The sequence below is a fragment of the Parasteatoda tepidariorum genome, chromosome 3 (genome assembly GCF_982258835.1).
Source record: "Parasteatoda tepidariorum strain Cologne lab strain chromosome 3, Ptep-v5.0, whole genome shotgun sequence".
NCBI classification, from domain to species: domain Eukaryota; kingdom Metazoa; phylum Arthropoda; class Arachnida; order Araneae; family Theridiidae; genus Parasteatoda; species Parasteatoda tepidariorum.
The window spans coordinates 63,176,712-63,197,908 of NC_141757.1; the positions used below are offsets into that span (position 1 = coordinate 63,176,712).

Genomic DNA, 21,197 nt, shown 5'->3' on the forward strand with positions numbered 1-21,197 from the left:
AGGAGTAATTGAATATTAGTATAATTATTACTTTTTATACCATGCTTTGAAACATTTTAATATCCGGCGATATAAGATTTCAAACGGCAGTAAAATATACCCTAATTTGCTTTCACAATAAACCTCATACCGATACAAATTCAGGAAATATTAACTTTTTAATTCCAACTGAATGATAAAAAAGTATATATATGAAATATATAAATCATCATTCCTAATAAATACGCTTTTGTAACTTTTAAAAACATATTTAATATTGGTACTTAACAATATATGTATTTATATTATTTTACTTACTGCTAAGTTAGAAGATTTATAAAAAGTGATAGTATTTGAATTCAGGTCTACGGGGACCATACTTAAGATTAATTATTTGAAGGAATGCTAAATGTTTTAGACAATATAATGATAAAACACATTTACAAACTGTTCAGTAGAGCGTTTTTAGCTTCAGTTTACTATTATTTGTAGACAATAAGATATTCTTGAGTGCTGTTTTAGTGCATTTTTCTCTCGCTGTTAGAGAAATCCGATAATTATTAAAGTGTATGTCTGCACGTAATCTGAAGGAACAGTTTGTAAAATGTGCTGTTTTAAAAAATTATGATTAATTACATGTTAATTTTTTTTTTAATTTCAATCAGCATTTTTGTTACAAAAATATCTAAGTGGTTAAAATTATGATTTTAATTACGATTTAAATCAAGCTGATCGGAGAAACCTTTTAGAAAATTGTTTTCAATGAAATCTATGATCTATAATATTTTAAACTAATCTTTTAAGGTAATTAAAAAATTGTATATTTCAAAAAATTTTTAAGCTATGAAAGCGTTAGTTATCAGTTTATTAGTCGTTAATTAAAAAAATATTTTTTCAACTATTAAGAAGTCAAAATTTTAATTAAAAAAATACACAATTTTTGCAGTTTAATAGATGTTTTATTTATCTAATCACATGAAGTATAAAATGCCAGACTAAGAAATAATACAACAATCTAGCTTCATTTTAATTATTCTCGTAATCAGTATAATACACTAATTCATACTGATCGTCATTGGTTTCAATATCATTCCCTAAAAAAGAATTATCATTAAAGTTAATATAAATATTGTCTTGGATATGTATCAAAAATAAACATCCAAAATATATCCAATATTGCGTTGGGTATGTTTTGGATATTAATTTTTAATGCAATGTTCATACATGTGTATAAATATTGTAATAAAAATAAACAACAATTTTGTTTACTTCAACTAATAAATTATCTCCAATTTGACTTTAAAGGCAAACTGTTATTTAATGATAAGCCTTACGTAGTTTTTGTTACACATTTAAACTAGTATAAATTATTAAACAATGGCTATAAATTCCCTCATTTGAATCTCTTGAGCAGTGGAACGACAAAAAAAACGCATTAATCAATAATTTATGCAGAGTGTAATAATTAATAAAAAATAAAAAATATTAAAAAAATTAAAACTGAAATTGATTAAAAAAAATTTAAAAAATAAAATAGACTTATGAGTTTATTTGTAGTATAAATGTAATTTGTGTTACCGACAAGTACTAGTTGGAATAAACTGTAATGTTTAAATGAACCGAAGGAAAAACAATACGCCAGCGCGATCGATAATATTGCTTTAAACATTTGATAAAATTGTGAATAATTGATATTTTCTGCTATTGTTGTTATTGATTAATGGCTGAACCACGAACTCCCTAGTCTTCTGGATTAGATTCAAAATTACAAGGCTACGGAGATGTCATGATTTTAGGTATCGCGATAAAATTCCTAACTTTTACCAAATTTTATCGCTTTTTATGAAACTATATTTTATTGTTAAATTTACCAAAATCATTACCAAAGCGTTTCGGTAAAAATTAACGATCCTTATAGTGTTTAGCCAGAAACACGCTTAATTTTACCATATTTTGGTAGTTTCTATTATAAATTTTTCCGAGCCGTGGGGGCTCAGGGAATAGAGCGTTTGCCTGAAATATAATAAGGTGATAAGATGAACTGGATTCGATACGAATTCCGCACCCGGTTCGCACCGACTACAGTGTTGACGTAAAATATCCTCAGTGGTAGATGAATCATGGGTTAGAGTCTCGAAGCACCAAAATAAAAGATACATTTTTTCTCGGTGCAGTAAGAATACGCGGAATGAACGCTCGCATATCATCTTACGTCTCTATTGGCCTGCAAAATCGCCAACCGTGAAGCGTATAGAAAATTCATGAGACATCTTAGAACAGCAAATAAAATAACAAATACAACGTCGCATTAATTTGCAGGATTAAAACCATCTAAAATTTTAATTTTAATTGGATTTAAGTTTCAGCAAACGACTTGATGACTTTGGAACAAAATTTTATGAAATATTTTTCTTCCCAAATCAGTGTGGTTAAGTCCTACTTTGAGTTATATGGTATTAAATGAAAAAATTTTTATGATTTTTAAAAGGATGACTACTTTAAAATACTCACCTGGTTGAAGTGCGATTCCATTTTGCAGCATATTGTCTTCCATCTTATATTCGCTGTCATCATAGAATTCTTCGACACTTTGGCTATCTTCTTCTGTGTCGTAATTTTCTTCTTTACCAAAGCAAGGACTTATGGGAGGCAACCATTGATTAATGTCTCGTATACAGACGAATGATGTTTCGTTTGCTTGATATCCTTCATGGCATTTGATCCAGCAAATTCTGAAAGTTTACAATATTTATTTTAAAGAAACTTATTTTCAAAGGTAACCTTTTTATGTAAGACATAGTGCAAAGTATTCGCCGTGTGGGACAAATCACTAGTTGATGTCTAATGATGTTAAGGATAGCCAATGACGATTTTCAAAGCTTTATTTTTTTGGTAATATATAGAGAGATCACTTTCAGTTAAAATCCGCCACAAATTTGAATTTATCGCAAAACGTGACTCGGAAGTTTCTTTGCAGACTGTACTGGATAGAAAATTACTATGTTGAAAAAGTGTATGTTACTGTCATAAAGTTAAGAAGTTTGTATTTCTTTTTTACCCCACAGGAATTTCTAATTTTTCTTGTTATTGCTTCTTGTTATTAAATGATTTTTTGAGATATTTTACTTGTGTCTTTATTTTTCTTATTTGTTTCGGTGAAAACACTTTGTAATTGTAGTGTTATTCATGTTATTCAATGTATGTAAATAAAAACATTTATCTGCCTTTTATTTCTACCGCGTTTTCAACTGCCTTTTGTTTTTATAAATCTTTTTTTCCCTTCATCTTTTTTTTCCTTCCATATTCTCTTCTACTTCTATGACTATTGGATTCACGCAATCTGCCTGCGCAGATTAAAGTGTTAATGTTGAGTATCTTTAATTTCCTCAAATTTTCACTTGTCTTCAAAGAAAAATTTTAAAAAGTAATTCTTATTCATATAAAGATGCAGAGGAGCATGTAGTGCTAAAATGCCACCAATCTATTGAATAAATTAATTTTTTACTTATGTGGGTACTGTCGAAATATTGTTTGAATTTATAGTATTTTATTAATTTTGAAACTCAACATACAATTTAAAATAATTAAGACCAAAAGATTTATTTTAAGTATTATTCCAAAAGGTTAAAGGCTAAATAGAAGAAATCTCCTCTAGCACCAAACGTTTCCTTACCCGGATTTTCACCACCGGTAGGTAATGAGTTTAAATAATTTGTAATGACTAATAATTATTTAGAATTAATAATTATTAGCTGTTAATAAGTAACATTAATTACTATATATAAATTAGACTTAATAATCACTATTCATTAGTTCAACTTAGGTGCTACTCAGTTTGTGTTTATTACTATCATTAATGGGATAGAGTAAAGTTTTAATTTAAATTATTAAATTATATCGCATAAATATTTAATCAACATAAAAAAGATGAACACTGAATACTAACAATAGCACGAACTGAACTGCTTAATAAAATATATTTATTATTTAAAAATTATCTTTAATTAAATTTGAATATCGTAAACAAAATCATATCTTTCTTAAAAGTAGAAATAAGTAACTTTATACTATATAAATTGAAAATTTATAAAAAGAATCAGTTGAGTTGTTTCCCGGAATTAAAAATTTAAAAAGTATCAAGTAAAAAAGGTAAAAACGAAAGTACGAAAATAAAAAAAATCCTGCATAAAAACAAAATAGTAAAGCCTAGAAATATACACAACTTCCAAACAAACTTAAATGTAAGTTTGAATCCTACTTAATGTCAGGGTAATGACTTTAAGACCGTTTTATGATAACTGAATTAAATTATTTTAGTAATGTTTGTATATGTCAGCATGTTCTTACTTTTTGTATGTCCACATCAGGCATTCCACATTTCCATGCAAAGACTGGCGATATATTGGACACCAACTATCATCTGATTCTCGACGCTTCCTTCTTTTTGTAGGTCCTATGGACAATATACAATGAATATTCACCAAAATTTATCTTCTATATTGCTTACCACAAAGAGCAGAAACTCTATGTTTAAACTAGGCTAATTGTTCATTATTAACTTTTTACAGAACATAATTAATCTAAAAGTTACGTATATAATAAATCAGCAGCGTCCCTTAAAAATTATGCTCTGAAAATGCATAAGAAATCATGGGTAAATCTGACTAAAAAGCCGTAAAGCTTCTGCAGTAATCAATTTTTTTATAGCTTAAGTAATCAATTAATATTAAGCTGCTTCCATGAAAAAGCAGCAGCGAAATATCAAGATGCTTCTGTCTTTTGTTCTTTAAGGCAAAAATTTAAAATTAAAATGCAATTCAGAAAAAGTATGTGTTGTATATAATCTTGTTTTTAAGAAAAAAGCACATTTGTTGACACAAGTAATAATCTAATTTTGTGTAATCTTTTGACATTTTCAAAATTTTTCGTACAACCTCATATCTAAAACGATTGATTTAACAGCGAAGTAACTAAACAGAAATATTTTTCTGGCCAGGTTTTTTCAGGTTTTATTTTTATTTTCAACAATATATTTGGCTAATGTATGTTTTCAACTTTTAAAACTACTTCAAATATATACTTTTTTTTTTTTACTTTGATTATACACTTTTTTTTACTTTGAATATATTCTTTTTTAACTTAGAATTCATATTTTGACCATATTTTACACTTTTGAACTTTTTCTTCAGAAATTATCTGGTTCTAAAATATACCTAACACCCTAAAAGTATGAAAAAAGAAAAAACATTACTCGGTTAAAAAAAAAAAAATTACAGATAAAACAAATAGCCAATTTATGCAACAATAAATTATAAAGTTACCAAAAAACGTTTTTTTCCTTGTTCTGCATATTGTTACGAGTTTTAAAAAGAACTATAAAAACTATACAAATCCTAATTTAAAACCAAAATGATTTTAAAGAAAATTTTAGCTTCATCAAAAATTACTTATCTTACTTTTAAACATTTAAAAAAATCAATTTAAAAATTTCTTGTTTAAATTGTATGTTAAATAACGTTATTGATCATAAAATGCATGGCTAAATTATTTTCGTTATAGAGTAAATTTATTTGAAGGAGATACAATTAAACTTTTGGGTTGTGACTCGTGACCAATTCTATTCATCCTTTTGAATAAACTGAAAAATGCTTTTCCTGGTGCTCCCTTTCATTTTTATACACAAATATGGTTTTCGATTCACTTTAATTTATATGATCTTCCTAATGGTTCATAACCTGAAACGCATCTGCAATACAAAACGAACTTTCTCCACCAACCTAATTATTAATTACATTACATTTCAAAACTATTGCCGCCTCCCCCTAACCCTCTTATCTATGAGTTTGAATTATATATTTGAATTATATAAAAAAACTAAGATACAAATCCTCCAAAATTAAATAAGTGGCAAATAACAGCCGATATTAAATAAATAATCCCGAGATATTGAAGAAGTAAGGCATTACTTGATTAAAATTTCAAAAATATACAAATGAGAAATAATTGTTCACATGTTTCAAGCGCTTTCAAAAATAGGCTCCTATTTTCAAGCACTTGGCAAACTTGAATATGAAGAAAAAGTGGTTTGAAATATAAAACGTAAAGTTGCCAACAAATAAGAAAAAATAAAGGTGAGAAACAAAACTATTAAAACCACTGTAGTCGAGAGAGAAAAAGGATGAAAAACAACATAAGAAAAACGACAGTGGCTGAAGGGGGCAAATCAGGGTTAAATGCATTTGACCCTGATTTCCCTTCTTGGTCAATGTCGAGCAAAATGCATTTCCACACGCTCAACAGCTCCCCATAATGTGTGGAAATGCATTTACTACTATTTTCTGATTTATCACTCTCGGCCGCTATTATTTCTTTGTTATGTTTTTCATCTTTTTTTTTCTCTCTCTCTCGACTAATGTGGTTTTTCTAGTTTTGTTTCTCAACTTTATTTTTCCATATTCTGTTGGCAACTTTACGTTTTCATATTTCATATCACTTTTGTTTCTTCACATTCACGTTTGGTAAGTCTTGAATCGGGGCTCATTTCGAAAGGCGACATGTTTCAAGAAGTCTTGAAAATGGGCGCCTTTTTTTAAGCGCTTAAAATATGTCGACTGTTATTTGCTATTTATTTATTTTTGAAGCGAAGTTGAAGTTTATTTTGAAGTTTTTAATCAAATATCTTACCGCTTCAGTTTCGTGGGATTATTTATTTAATGCTACAAACCCATTTAGTATCTCAGGATTCGGGTGGAATAATTAATTTTCCGAAATGTTTGCCCTGTATCGTCAAAACGTAATGCCCTCGTGTCCAAGTGAGGACGTATTCTTTTGTAGTATATTTTATTCTTATAATTTTAATCATGGAAAAACAGATTATTCAAACTTTATTTATTAGGTACAAGAATGTATAAAATATTACCAACCTTTCCAGTAATGTAATACATCCTCCAAAAATAAACGAAATATCATATTTTCACTTCTTACTTGAATTCTCCATCGACTTCCAAGGAGATTATATTCTTTGATCTATCTTGAATGGCCTGTTACCTGGTGCAGTTTTAAAGAACTGTTTGGAGTCCCCAAATGAGGACTACTTTGAAGTTACAGTTACAGAAATTACACCTCAAATGCGAATATGAATAACATTATAAAGCGAAAATGTATATGTAGTTGTTACTTAAGCCACTTGCCAATCAGCTAGCCAGTTTGAAATCAAGCGAATTTTTAACACTTTCATTGCGGCAATGACGCGCTCTTGTCCCACCCTCTAGAGTCTTGTCCTCTGTGTTAGAGTTCCCCACACAACCCCAAAATTGAAAGAACACGCAATTCCTTTAAAATTTGTTTATTTTACTTTAAAAAAAATAATAATCGATTGCAATCGATAACTACATTCACTAATGGCAGTCAATAACGAATATTCCTGAAAGACAAATAGTGTCTTCAGTCGCGATGACAAAGTTAAGGCAGAGGGTGCTTTCCTTGTATTTTCAATGGCACCAACTCTAGCCAAAAATACGACTTCAACCACACAAACGGCACAGTTCATTTTACAGGATGAACCCAATCATAATCCTTTCAATCCTCTTCAGATCGTAATTTTGACCTGAAACCAGAAAACAATCAATCTCCAGTTCAGTACCCCAAGAGGTATTGATTTGTTATAGGAATTAAGAGAATTTTGGGACCCCAACAGATTTAACGTGCACCAGTCACCATTTAATACATCGGGTTCTTCGGCCGGTGGGATTCGAAATCTCGTTCTCACTAACACGAGCCCAACGTTCTGCCAACCAAGCTATCCCGGCCCTAATATACATATACTATATGTCCTCATATGAGGTTCATATGCATGAGACGGATTAATACGAAAAATAATGACTTTCAAATGACAGTCTGGGAGTTAACAACAGCACCTGAAAAAATAACAAATGCAGCTAACATTGCATGACTTACCTTTCATACTCAAAGACACATTCACCGTTTTGTTTGCTTTATTATCTAACGAATTCATTGTTGCATTTCCTAATGAAGAATTTAAGTCCACCATCTTGGAATAGACCTCTGTTGGTAGAGCATTTTGAAAAACCTTAAACTCGGAAGGATTTGATAGTTCTTGGATATTCTCCTTGGGCACAATATGTGCATGAACAGAAAATACAGCTGAATTTGAATCCGGAAGAATAGTTTCATTTCGGATTTGCTTCGTTTTTGAATTATTTTTCAGTTGATGAACTTCTGTAAGCTTTGTAAAAGGGTGATATTTTTCTCCCTGAACTTTTGAAGTTTTTCTAGAAATATTGTGAATATCTTCATTAATCTTCAAAGATTCAAGGCCTGGATATTGATTATATCTGTTGTTGATTGTTTTGTCCAAAACAGGATTATAGCGATGGTTTTTAAAAGTAGATCTTCCACTGATAGTGGATACTTTAATGTTGTTTTTGTTATTGTAGTTACTTCTGTTAATTAAATTGTACTTGTCTGGGTATTGGTCCGTTTTCAAGTTAGGTTTGTTTTTTAAATTGTCAACACCTCTGTCTTTATAGTAGAAATTAGAGAAAGGTGCTTCGTAGTTTGGATAATTTCCATTGTTCCCGTTGAATACTGAACCATAACCGTAATCGTAATCTACGTAAGGATATTCATTATGCAATATATTGTGTTGGTTAGGAAAGAGCGGGTAATTTCTCTGAAAAGCGTAATTGTCGTAAGAAGGAAAATTATTAGGCTGGTGTTGATATTCGTTTTCTGAACTACGGTGATAATAATTTAATCTTCTTTGGTGGTTCGGCTGAAATCTATTTAACGAATCTGTTAAGTAAATTGACTTTAATTGATCATTTAGTCTAAAATTTGGAAATTCGTCGTTTTTCCACTCTGTCTGGAGGTAAGAAATCCGAGGAAAGTTTTTATTATATGACTGAACTTTCAAGTTTTGTATTTCTAAGCACACCGGATCAAATGGCTGCATTTCACAATGTATGAAATCAAATGGTACAAAATTTGGTAAAAGTGGAGAGTATAAATTATAGCCGTTGGTTTTTGGATTTTGAGGCCTAAACATTCGACTTGAAGTTTCAATAAAATCTCCGGGCACAGTTTTAGGACTAAATAGTGCTGAAGGTTTATCTTTATTGTTCTGTTTTCTACTAAATATTTTATTTTGCATCGATATTTCAGCTTGTGCATTATTGTGTTTTCTACTTTGCTTCAAAGCGTCGTCTCGTATATTTCTGTAGAGCTTATCTTTATTTGGCATTTTGTCTTGTATATTATACTTAGGTACAATTTTTAAGAAAAGTATCTCTGTATATTTATCTCTATCAGATTTTTCATTCTGTGCATTGAGAAATAAATTGTCCCGAGAATAATTAACTGAACTACCTTGCATTAATACGTTCTTTTGTGTATTACTTAGTGAATTACTTTCTTTTGACACTTTAGATTGATTATTATCCGTTAATGTACTGATTTGCATGTTTCTATACATATTATCATTCTGTACACTTATTTCTTTCTCAGACTTGTTTTGTGCTATTGGAGAAGGTGTTATAATTTTTTTGGAATTCATTAACTTTTTACTACCATTTGCTTGCGATAAAAAAGGAGATATTTTTTGATGATACTCGTTTGGCCACAAAAATTCGTTCGGAACGGCATCAAAACTTTTCAATGAGTATTGATCTTGATAACTATCTAGATTTGCTTTATCATCATTTTTGCCTCCTAGATTTTCAAACTCAAAATTAATTGGATCAATGTATCTAGTCGTAATTCGAGGCCTTTTTAACTTTTGAGTTGGATTATTAATTTTTACTGTTTCCTCTTCATTTGTTTCAGGAACAATATCATTTCTGTCCATGAGAAATTCGGAATGGTTGTACAAAATATTATCTGTATTATTTTTAAAACTTTCGGAAGAGAAGCTTATATTTTTAGAAGAATTTGTATGATTGGCTTCTAAATTGAATACTTCAGAGTCATTAGAAATATTAATATTCTTATTTTCTGGTGGCGAAATTATCGAATCTTTCTTACCGTTTGCGGTATGTAACAAATGATGATGTTCTAAATTCTCATCAAGGAGTGATCCTAATTGGAAATTATCAAGTGGAATTTCATCTTCATAACTTATAGAATCATTTAACATGGTAATATCTGATAAAAGAGACAAATCTTCAATAGAATAATCTGAACTTGAAATGTTATCGAAGTCGACAAAAGTAATATTAGTGTTTTGACGAAACCAATTTTCCATACTAAGCAAGCTAGAAATAAAGTTGTCAACGCTTTCTTCATTATAGTTTAAAATCTTAAAATCTTGATCAGATAAAGATGGATCTTTGTCTGTTCCCTCAGTTTTAGAATTGCTACTTTCATCGAAATTTTGTTCTAAAGGAGCTTCTAGAGGCATGGAACTTAAATTTTCAGAAATATTTATATTTTCTCTATGAAGAGATTGTTCATCGGCCATGTATTCGCAAAAATCACCTGCTTTTCCTGGTGGGCATGTTTGACATTGATTCTTAGAACAAGTTAAGCAATTGGAGAATTTGTAACAAGCATCTGGGCAAGGTAAGCAGTCATAAAAGTTGATTTCATTCATAGTATCAGGACAGCTATAAATATCAATATAAATATAAGAATATGAAAAAATTATTATTAAAATAATATAGCTTACAAGGAAAATACCGGGTGGTTCCTAGAATAGCCCACCCAGTGGCGATTTTTTTAAAATCTCGCCACTCAAGCTTTTGAATCCTTGCCAAACTAGGTTTCTTGAAAATATTTCCTTGAGATTATTTTGAACGTCCGATCACACCACCAACTTAAACCTGATTGGTTATTTGATATGTATACCTACGCGAAAGTTGGATTTCATTAGAAAAGAGGTAAAAGGGTTTATTTTTTGCCATTTATTGAATCTTGCTGTTAGAATCACCTTTATTATTTAAATTTTTAACCGTTATTTAATTTAAATATATAATTATTAATAGTTTATAATTTTTTAAAAGTAAGTTATTTTTTATCCCACTAAAAATACTTGAATGAATTTGTTATAATTTAAATTGTTTTCTTTTTTTATAAACAAAAAGCAATGTTAATTCCAGTAATAATCGCTAACTTGGCGAGATTTTAAAAAGTAGCCAGGCGGTGGGCTATTCTAGTATTTTACTGAAGATACTAATCTAAATCATTCACAAAATCAAGCAATATGTTTTAAACGGTTCATTTCTTTTATCAGAAAATAATATATTAAGATACCGTTGTTCATTTTGCCTTGATTGTAAAGATATAAATCATTAAATTTGGGAAATTTGAGCAAAATATGTGTTGAAAATCAAGCAAATTTGCTAAGTGTTTGATAACGAGTACAGTTAAAAAAAACAACTTTAAAATGCTTAAATAATTTCAAACACTCTTTCGTTAGAAAAGGAATTGTTATCTTAAAAAATACTTGCGAAATGCATAGTTGGGATGATGGAATTTTGAAATTGGAATTTACAGGAACTTAATAACTTATTACTAAAACAATTTGACTTTTATTCTAAGTTTTAAATTTAATTTTTTAGTTTTTAACCTTTTGAATCAGAATTTTTATTGCATATACTTTTCATTATTTTGTATTAATTTAGGTAAAAATAAGTGAAAAATATTATATATGAGAAAAATTTTATAATAATTTGTAGCTATGAAATACATCATCAAACACCGGTGTCTTTTTCTGCGTTAAAAGTAAAATCTTCCAAACATGGTTCACTTCCAAACAATAATTTTTCAAATTTTCACTTATTTGCAGTAATTTAGATCTAAGAGAAACATTTATTCAACATTGAAATTTCTTTAATTTACAAAACCATTTATTGATAAATTCCCCAAAATGAATTTCAAAATACTTTTTTTTTTGGTTTTTATATTTTAATACAAAATAATTTCCGCTATAATTTAGTAAATTTCTGATAATTTACAGATTTTTTTAGTAGCTATTAGACTGTTTTTTATAATTAAAAAACTAAAATATATTTTTGCTTGTAATTGGAGATAAAAAATATATTAGTCAGATAAAAATATACTAAAAGGACACCGGTGTTTTTTAGATAGCAAAAACAATTTAATTTTTACAGTCAATTGTGATCTCGTTCGTGGGACAAACATGACTTGCTTGGCGACGTAACTCAGGGTAAAAACTGTGGATTTTTATAATTTATATCAAAATGAATTTCATTTATTTTTTACCTAACTTAAAAATTCAGCTTGATTGGAGAGTGATACTTCTTATAACTGCACTGTTAGGAACGTTCATGTCGTTATTGTAAAAATAATTTTAATTATAAAATATTAATTCTACTTTTTGAAATAGATTTTTCTGTGTAATATTAAATCAGAAAAACATTCCAGTGACTAGAAATGATATATGAAATTTTTTAAAAAATCAATTTTAATTTTTTTTATATTTCGTTTTCTGAATTAAAAAATTTAAATATTTTGAAAAATTATATTTCTTATGCCCCCTACAAGCAATTTTAAAAAATTCTGGCCCAAAAAATATATTTCCGTAAGTAAGAAATTTTCGCTGTATACGGTGATTTAATATAGTTGTTACGTATTAGGAAGGGAAGTAGGTCACATCATAATGGTTGAGAATTGCATAGGAACACATGTCTGAAAATGTCATGGTACGCCGTCAAGAATATTGTGAACTGGCAGTTTATTGCATTGATCGCAAACGTGTTTTTATTTATCTTAATTATCTCAATTTTAATATGTATTTTTGATGTTTCTTCATGAAGAAAATTGCACATCTGTTCCTTTTATTCATTTTCATCGATTTTTGGATGACAAGAACACCCACGTTTGGTAAAGTTTTTATCTCTTTTATTTGCTTATACATAATTCGTCACTCAAATCAAATTTTTAAAACAAAATGTGTTTTTTTTTAATGTTAAATTGTATTGAGTAATTATGTTAGCTTGTTCAGTTTCAGTATAATATCGTTTGTGTGCAGCTCCTCAAATAATAAACTGTCCACCCTAGATAACTTTTGATTTAATGCGAGGATCTTCACATTATAGAACTCTTAATGGTCTGAGGGGGCGACGTCAAATATACTACTTAATTAATGCAGACGATATTTTAAGTTACGAAATCAGACACAAAAACGTTCTTTCTCTGAATATACATACCTTTGCTTCGACGGATTTGGATTTCATACCCCCAAAATACAGGGGATAGCAGCAAACTGAAAAATATAATTTCTATAGTTTGATCAACAGACCAATCCAAACTTGAGACGCCTTAAGTTTACTTTCTGCGTATTTCACTATGTCTCGAGATCTTTTTAAGAGAATTTAAAGCTTTTTGCACACAAAGATGATTCCATGCAAAAAAAATAAATTTCAGTTAGTATTTATTATTTTTTACTATTTAATTAAATAAAAGTCGAAAAAATTTGAAATTGCTAGGTATGCAATTTTTTACATCTTTTCAAAGTATGTATTTTAAATTTTTACATGGCAAAATAAAAAAAAATTTCTAGGGAAATCGGTTGAATAGTTCCTGAGAGATCGAATTTTAAATATGCGACTTCTTCAAAAATCGATTTCTCAGGAACTATCTAATCGATTTCGCTGGAATCTTTTATTTTGCATGTATAAATACATACTTTAAAAAGATGTAAAAATTTGCATACTTAACTATTCGAAATCTTTTAATCTATTATTTAATAAAATTATTTTAAAAAATGATTATTTACTAAAATGTATTTTTTGCTTAGAAATATTTTTGGATAAACGAATTTTATAATTGTGTGCAAAAAATTTCTCAATTTACTCAAGAAGTACTCAAGATATGGTGAAATCAAAACTTTGGATTGCTCTCCTGAGCAAACTATGGGGACAATGTTTCCCAGATTGTGGCTATCCCCAATATTTTGGGTGTCGGAAATCCGAATCCATTGAAAAAAAAGTATGATTATTCAGAGGAAGTATACTTTTGTGTCTTATTTCGGAACTTAAAATATTGTCTGCACTAATTAATTAACATATTTGAGATTACCCACTCCAACCATTAAGATTAAATCCTAAAACATGAAGATCCGATCATTAAATCAAAACTTATTCAGGGTGGTCTTTTTCTTCGATTTTTTTTTTCCTTTTTGACTTACTGTACAAAACAAAATAGTGACAAGAATCATCAAAAATGCAAAACTTTCTTAAGTCTCAACTTCTTTGTTTTGTGCTGTAAATAGAGGTATCGGAAAAAGAATGCATTAAATAGTCTGAAGGAAAGCCTTAAATCTTTTTATAGCAAAATTTCATATATTTTTTTTCTTCAAAAGACTGTGCTCTAAAGAATTCTTAGCTTAAAACTGATTTTTTTTAAAGAAATACCCCTTTTAATCAAGTGTTGCTTTTAAGAATGAAAATTGTCATCATTCATAGCAAAAAGGGATAAAAAAATAATTTTTAATCTCTTCTATTTGTAAATTGTATTCATTATATTTAAAAAAAGAAATCATAAATCTTGTTTCAATGAAAATTCAAATTGTTTTTTCAAGAAGAAATGAAAAGCAACTGAAAAAACTAAAAGAAATAAATGAGAAACGAAGATCTGAGGAATATAAATTTAAAAAAAAAAAAGAGAGAAAGAAATTTTGCATTATATTTTTAGCCAAATACACCCCAGAAAAACAATTTTAAAATTTAATTCACACGAAAAAAGTTTGCTTAAAAAAGCATAACTGACGCACTAACGGTATGAAATTTCCTAATGCGTGAATAAATTGTTTTTAAAATTACTCAAATTTTTTTTAAAACAAGTTAAAAGCGATTGAGCTATAGTAGTATTACAAAACTTATTGAATCTTTATAATAATAATTTTATAATATTATTTTCTGGACAAACCTACCTTTCTACATATACTTCTTGAAATCTTCCATTCTGTCCGCACTTACACTGATGTAAAACTTTTATTGAACAAGCCAAAAAAGGACCATCATAAAGATCTCTTTCACCACTTACATTCCAAAAAACCATCAAAATAACTTCAAATACTGAAACACGAAGAAACAATGTGAAGTAACATGGTATGTTTTGAAATTTGATACTTGTGATAACAATATTAGTTATGTAGTATTGAGGCAGATCCTAAAATATTTTATTTCGTTATCTTAAGACCATTTGACCATAGAATTTAAACAATAAAACTATTAAAATATTAAAAAAAAGTTTTACATTTTTATCAACTTACAATTAGCTAATTTAAATTACTTGCTAATAACAAAGGGACCTTAAGTATTTTTAAAACATTCAATAAATAATGTGCTGGCATACTAAACCCAGTAAAAAATACTTAACAGTAGGTATACTGGACATTGTTCTTTACTAAGACAGTCTTATTTGCCAGGCCAATTTGATCCTTCCCAGATTGATTGTGAGTCGATAAATTAGGCTTCCAAAATCTTAAAATATAATAATTTATTTAATGAAAATCATGAGACACGATCATCAAAATTCTATGGTATTTCATTCGATTTAGTTATCAAAAATCTTACCAAAAATGAACACTGACTTTTTAATTATACTTATACATCAGTTTCTTGCATAATTGAGTTTCCTTTTCTCTATGAATATATTGTGGTACTGTAAAATAATATAATATATGATGAAATGCTCTTGTTACTTTTGTTTTTTTTAATGAAATTGGGGTAACTTAAACTTACCAAAAGGTACCTTATAACCATATAACGTTATAACCTTATAACGGTATCAAATGCCTTCTCTACGCAGATGACTTACTCATCTAGACCGAAACTCCTGAAAACAGTGTTGAGAGACAATCAGAACTAGCCCTTAATCAGGCTTTAAAGGAATTAAACAAATGGTGCCACTTCAATAACATGGAAGTCAACCTGGAAAAGACGTGTTACCAGACCTTCTCCTTGACACATCAGCCTATCAAACTAAAACTATTGTATGAGGACGTTCCCGTTTTATACGCAGACTCTTCTTCATACTTAGGTGTTGTATTCGACCGAAAACTGACGTGGACAGAACACGTGACCAAAGTTTTGGAGAAAGTCACCTCGAGACTTTCCCTAATGAAAAGAATAGCCGGATCAAAATGGGGCTGCTGTAGAAATACCGTCGACATGACATATAAATCATATATACTCCCCCTCATGACTTATTGCTGCGAGCCGCTGGCAGCGACCAGCAAAAAAGTCCTTGACTCGCTGGAAAGATTCCACAATCAGGCCCTTCGACTTATAACAGGGGCCGTTAAAACAACTCCGATTGATGCACTCCTATTATCTACCCACCATATGAACATCAAGACTAGTATAGAAGAGAGGGCAGTTATTTTGTGGGAAAAAATTTTAAGACTATCAGACTGCCTCTCCCTATGGAGCATCCCACTGGCAAATATTGGTCGAACTTTGAAGACCCAGAACGATTTCCTCCAAAGAGTCGTTGAAATAAAAGACCAACTAAATATTACTTGGTAAACAGAAGACCTTATTAGATCACAGTGCCCTAACGAAAAAGAGAGATACTCACTGAGTTTAAACCTGTGTCAAGATGTTTCCAAGAGAGACACAAATGATCAAGTCTTAAAATCTATTGCCCTGGAGACTTTGCACGTACTGTACCCAAAGAACGAATGGCTACATATATTCACAGACGGTTCAACATTGGCTGAAGGCACTAATGCAGGAGCCGGAGTTTCTTGCAACCTTTTTTCATTTTACACCCCGATCGGTTCGTCTAGAACAGCCTTCGATGCAGAAGTATCGGCAATAAGCGTAGCTCTGTCACAACTACAGAATCACGTTGAGAAATTTAATAACGTAGTCATCCTCTCTGACTCTAAAGCCGCACTCCAAGCTATTGCTTCCTCCAAAGTCCCCGCATCTGCCGACATTCTACATTGTCGTCAAGCCCTTCACAGGCTTGACCAACACAACAAAAATGTCGCCATGCAATGGGTACCAGCGCAATGTGAACTTCAAGGTAACGAAACTGCAGATTTCTTGGTCAAAAAAGCCGCCAAGATTCTACAAATATCTCTTAAGCCAGTTCCTTTCCACAGCGCAAAAAGGCTAATAAAAATCTCTCTTCGAACGACATTTGAGGCAAAACTCCAAGAAGCAAATAAAAATAAGGACTGGTTGGAAGGAATTAAAGATATTCCGTCATGGCCAAGAGAAAAATCTGTGGCCCTTTTTCGCCTCGCCACTGGCCATGACTGCTTATTAAAACACCTGTATAAAATCAAAATCTTTTCAAGCCCCTTTTGTCCGTTATGTAGCCTACAAGAAGAAATGGACGCTAACCATCTAAGACGTTGCCCTGCACTTCCTCCTGGGCCCTTGTGGGAACGATATTGGCGGGCGAGATGCATTATTACAGACCTATAGACTCTTTATTTCTGTAGCTCTTGTTTCCATTTTTTGTTCTTTATTTATATTGTTCTTGGCTACAAATTTGTCTTTCATGTCTGCCATTGGAAATAAAAAAAACTTATAACCAAACCTACCTGTGGTTATCTGCGAAAACACTCAAGTCATTCCCGAGTCAATTACCCCAGAGTTATTTAATCATTCCCGAGTCCCAAATACCCCAGATATTTAATCATTCATGCTATCACGTCAATGACTAAATAAGCATTTAATTTGGGTCAAATTACGGAAAGTCAAAAAAACTCAGCACTTTCAGTACGTTATTATGCGCCTAAAAAAACAAGAAACCAAACGAGCAACAAAAGACGAGAGAATTGACCCCATCCGTCTTTCTAATGTTAATTCAAAATTTACTGTAATTGTCAACACATTTATTGTTGACGTATGCAATTTAGGAATTTGTTCTTGTTTTAAAGTGGCGCCATCTATGACCAAGAATTCGACTTCTGCCACACCCATTAATCACACTCGTTTACAGGGTGGACCCATTCATACATCCATTCGCTCATCCGCAGATCGTAATTTTGACCTGAAACAGAGAACGATCAATCTCCAATCTAGTGCCCCCAGAGGTTTTGATTTGTTATGGGAACATGGAGGATTTTGGGACTCGACTGATTTAACTTGTATCAGTCACCATTTACAACCGGTAGGGATCGAACCCACGACCTCTTGGACACGGGCCCAATGCCCTACCAACCAGGCTATCCCGGCCCCAACGCATTTATTAAAATGGGATAATCATAGCCCAACAATTTTGTAGTAAAGTTGTTTAGGTTTATATGGGGAAAAAATCAGGGCTCGAAAAACCGCCCGTCCGCTCGTCCTCCGCGGTCAAAAATTCCCCGCGGACAACACATTTCTCGAATCCAGCGTCCGCGCGGACGGCCATTTTCCCGTTAATGTTCGTGATACATTTTCAATTTTTGTTATCTTACAAGAGTCTACCTCCTCACTTCTAAAATGACCCTCTAATCTCGAAATACAGCAACATACTGCGCATGGTGGAATTGATGTTTTCTCTGTCTGGGAGTACTGCAGCGGTTGAAAGGCCTTTTCAGCAATGAACTTACAAGAAAAACACATTACTTACTGGTCTTAAATAAGAAGTGTTAAACGCATTTAAGAATATCTACCTAAATGGAAAACCTCTTTCAGATTTCAGTGCAGAAACCTCTGCAAATCATTGGCTTGATTGTGGAACTGACGAACGTCATATTTGATTTTTTTTAAAAACGCAGTACCATCGGATAAATTGACAAGATAATTGACAGATAACTTAACCTATGTTATTTAAATTATTTCAGCAAAGAAATAAGTTATTTCATAATAGAAATACTAGGTTTTACTATTAGTAACCTAGTATTTCTTTTATTACTGTATAATGTAATCCTAGTAACTACTAATTCATTGTGCAATTTATATAAATGTTTGTAATAAATAAGAGAAAATTATATTTTTATTTATTTAGAAGCGACGGGTTAGTTTCAAAGGAGGACGGGTACATTGTTGGACAAGCCGTCCTCGGGGACGTGTAAAATTTCTGAGTTTTTTCGAGCCCTGGAAAAAATGGCTCAGATTGTCGGGAGTTGCTTTTGTTGTCCTATAATGCTTCGACCACTAATGAAATCGTTAATTTTGAAATTAAATCTGCAATGCCTCAATTTTTTTCTATGCTCAATACGTAAACAATTGTCAACTGTACTTGTATTGAGAGAGTATTTCCCCACATTCAAGTCAGAATGTTTAAACAAGTTCTGAATGTAATTTAATTTTATATACATCTAAAACTTGGACAAACTATAGTAGGAAAAAAATATTTCAATAAAAAAGTTCGAAATTTAAAAAAAAACGCTTTTAGTAAAAAATAACCAGGAAGTTATCAGTTTTCGTACAGAAAGGAATACATTTAAAATATACAGCTACTGATGAAAGCAGAGCAGGTAACTTTTATGAGAAAATAATGAAAAAAGGAAACTGATGCATGTCTTCAATGCCATTCGTCATAGATCTAATAACTTCCTGCTGTGTAAAATTTAAAAAGAAAAAAAACTGCATTTTTTTTTCAGATTTAACATTTATTACATTATTTTAAATTTAAAATTAGGAAAAAATATTCGATGAAATTCTGAGCAATGAAATTAATACAGGTTTTTGAGTTTTTATCTTCATTAGATTAAAAATTTGGCTATAAGGAAGCACAGTGGGAAATTGGAGCATACAAGTTCGAAGCCGTTGATAGCTTCACCTACTTGTGGTCTAAGATTAACAACAAAAACGACACTACACAAGAAATACACACGAGAATCACGATGGCCAATAAGTGTTTTCATGGTCTAAGAAAATATCTTAAGTCAAGCCTAATAAAAAGAAAACAAGAGTGTTACTCTATGAATGTCTTATATGATCAGTGCTTTCATACGCATGTGAGACCTGGACAATGACCCGTGGAGATGAAAATATTATAGCTAGATTTGAGAGAAAAATACTGCGAAGCATTTTTGGTGGAATAAGTAAAAGCGGTACCTGGTTTAGAAGATCAAGCACGGAATTTTACAAAACATATAAAGAACCTGATGTCATTAAATTTATCAAAATTCAAAGGATTAAATGGGCACGCCATGAGGATAGCAGGACAACTAAAAAAGTTTTCAGTACCAGGCCAACAGGTACAAGAAAAAGAGGACGGCCAAACCTAAGATTTTTAGAGTGCCTTGAAAAAGACCTACAAGTTTTAATATAATAAACTGGAGAACCTTGACTAAGGGAAGCATGTTTTGACATAGGCGTGTTGAGAAGGCCAAGGCCCATCCTGGGCTGTCGTGTCAATAAGAAGAAGAAATTAAAAGTTAATGATTTTATCTAATTTTCTTTTCTATTTTAATTTTTTTTTTGCTTTCTTTTACGCGATTATAAATAAATATCCATTGCGGCAGAGTACTTTTTATTGAAATAGTTTAATTATTCCAAAAAAGCACTAAATCACTATAGGTAGTATTTGAACATGAATCATTTTAAAAGTTAATTTATTTTTCTGAAAGTGTTGCTTTTTATTTTTTTATTCATCAGAATATAAAATGGCTAAAATGAGCTACCAAAATAATTAAAACTCGTTTTCGAATGATTTATAAATTAGAATAAAATTGGAAAATAATTAATTAGTTGCTTAGTACTTACCTAATACGATCCCTTGTCGTTGAAACATTTTAAAAATTCGTGGTTCGGCTTTTGTATCAGTTATGCTTTTTACTCCTTCAGGAATTTTAAAAAAATTAATACTACGCAGTAAACTACGCAGAAGATAAGATCCGGTTTAAATACCTTATATAGCAAAGAATATTCTAGACTGTTTCTTTTTATTGAAGATTCTCAGTATTATGCTATTTCACCCAACTTAGAATGGGATAAATTGACGATACCAGAAAGTCGGGGGGGGGGCACTGATATTTGTTTTATATCACATTAGACTCTTTTGCTATTTTGATGCGATCGTTTCCATTAAACAAATAGAGGATGTATCACCTATGATTAAGAAATATTTAAAAAAAATAATTAGCTTTAAGTTATGTCAAGTTTTAAAAAATTACTACTCAAGAACTGTATTTTCTTAAATCTGATTTTAATATTATAACTATCACAGTTTAATTACATGAATTGTGGTATAATTTAAATTATTTTTAAAACTGGTAATTCAAAATAGAATTATGTATTTATGTGTGTATTTTATTTACTATTTATGTATTTTATTTACTG

The 21,197-nt window shown here is 30.4% G+C and overlaps 1 protein-coding gene across 1 annotated transcript; it reads right to left on the bottom strand.

Moving 5' to 3' along the window:
* Nucleotides 1–916: 916 nt before the first annotated feature.
* Nucleotides 917–20,768, bottom strand: LOC107444872 (uncharacterized). Its single transcript, XM_043056003.3, has 6 exons — nt 20,622–20,768; nt 14,891–15,035; nt 7,936–10,601; nt 4,327–4,432; nt 2,491–2,711; nt 917–1,073 (listed from the first exon to the last, which is right to left on the bottom strand). The coding sequence occupies exons 1-6, from the start codon at nt 20,647–20,649 to the stop codon at nt 1,006–1,008; spliced, it is 3,234 nt and encodes a 1,077-aa protein (XP_042911937.2). The 5' UTR covers nt 20,650–20,768; the 3' UTR covers nt 917–1,005.
* Between the last annotated feature and the right edge of the window lie 429 nt (nt 20,769–21,197).

Excerpts from the sequence above, each read along its gene's own strand:
- LOC107444872 (XM_043056003.3), bottom strand. The coding sequence starts at position 20,649 with ATGTTTCAACGACAAGGGATCGTATTAG. Across the intron at positions 15,036-20,621 it reads ACGACAAGGGATCGTATTAG|TATTTGAAGTTATTTTGATG; the intron begins GTAAGTACTAAG and ends TTCGTGTTTCAG. Across the intron at positions 10,602-14,890 it reads CAAGAAGTATATGTAGAAAG|CTGTCCTGATACTATGAATG; the intron begins GTAGGTTTGTCC and ends TGATATTTATAG.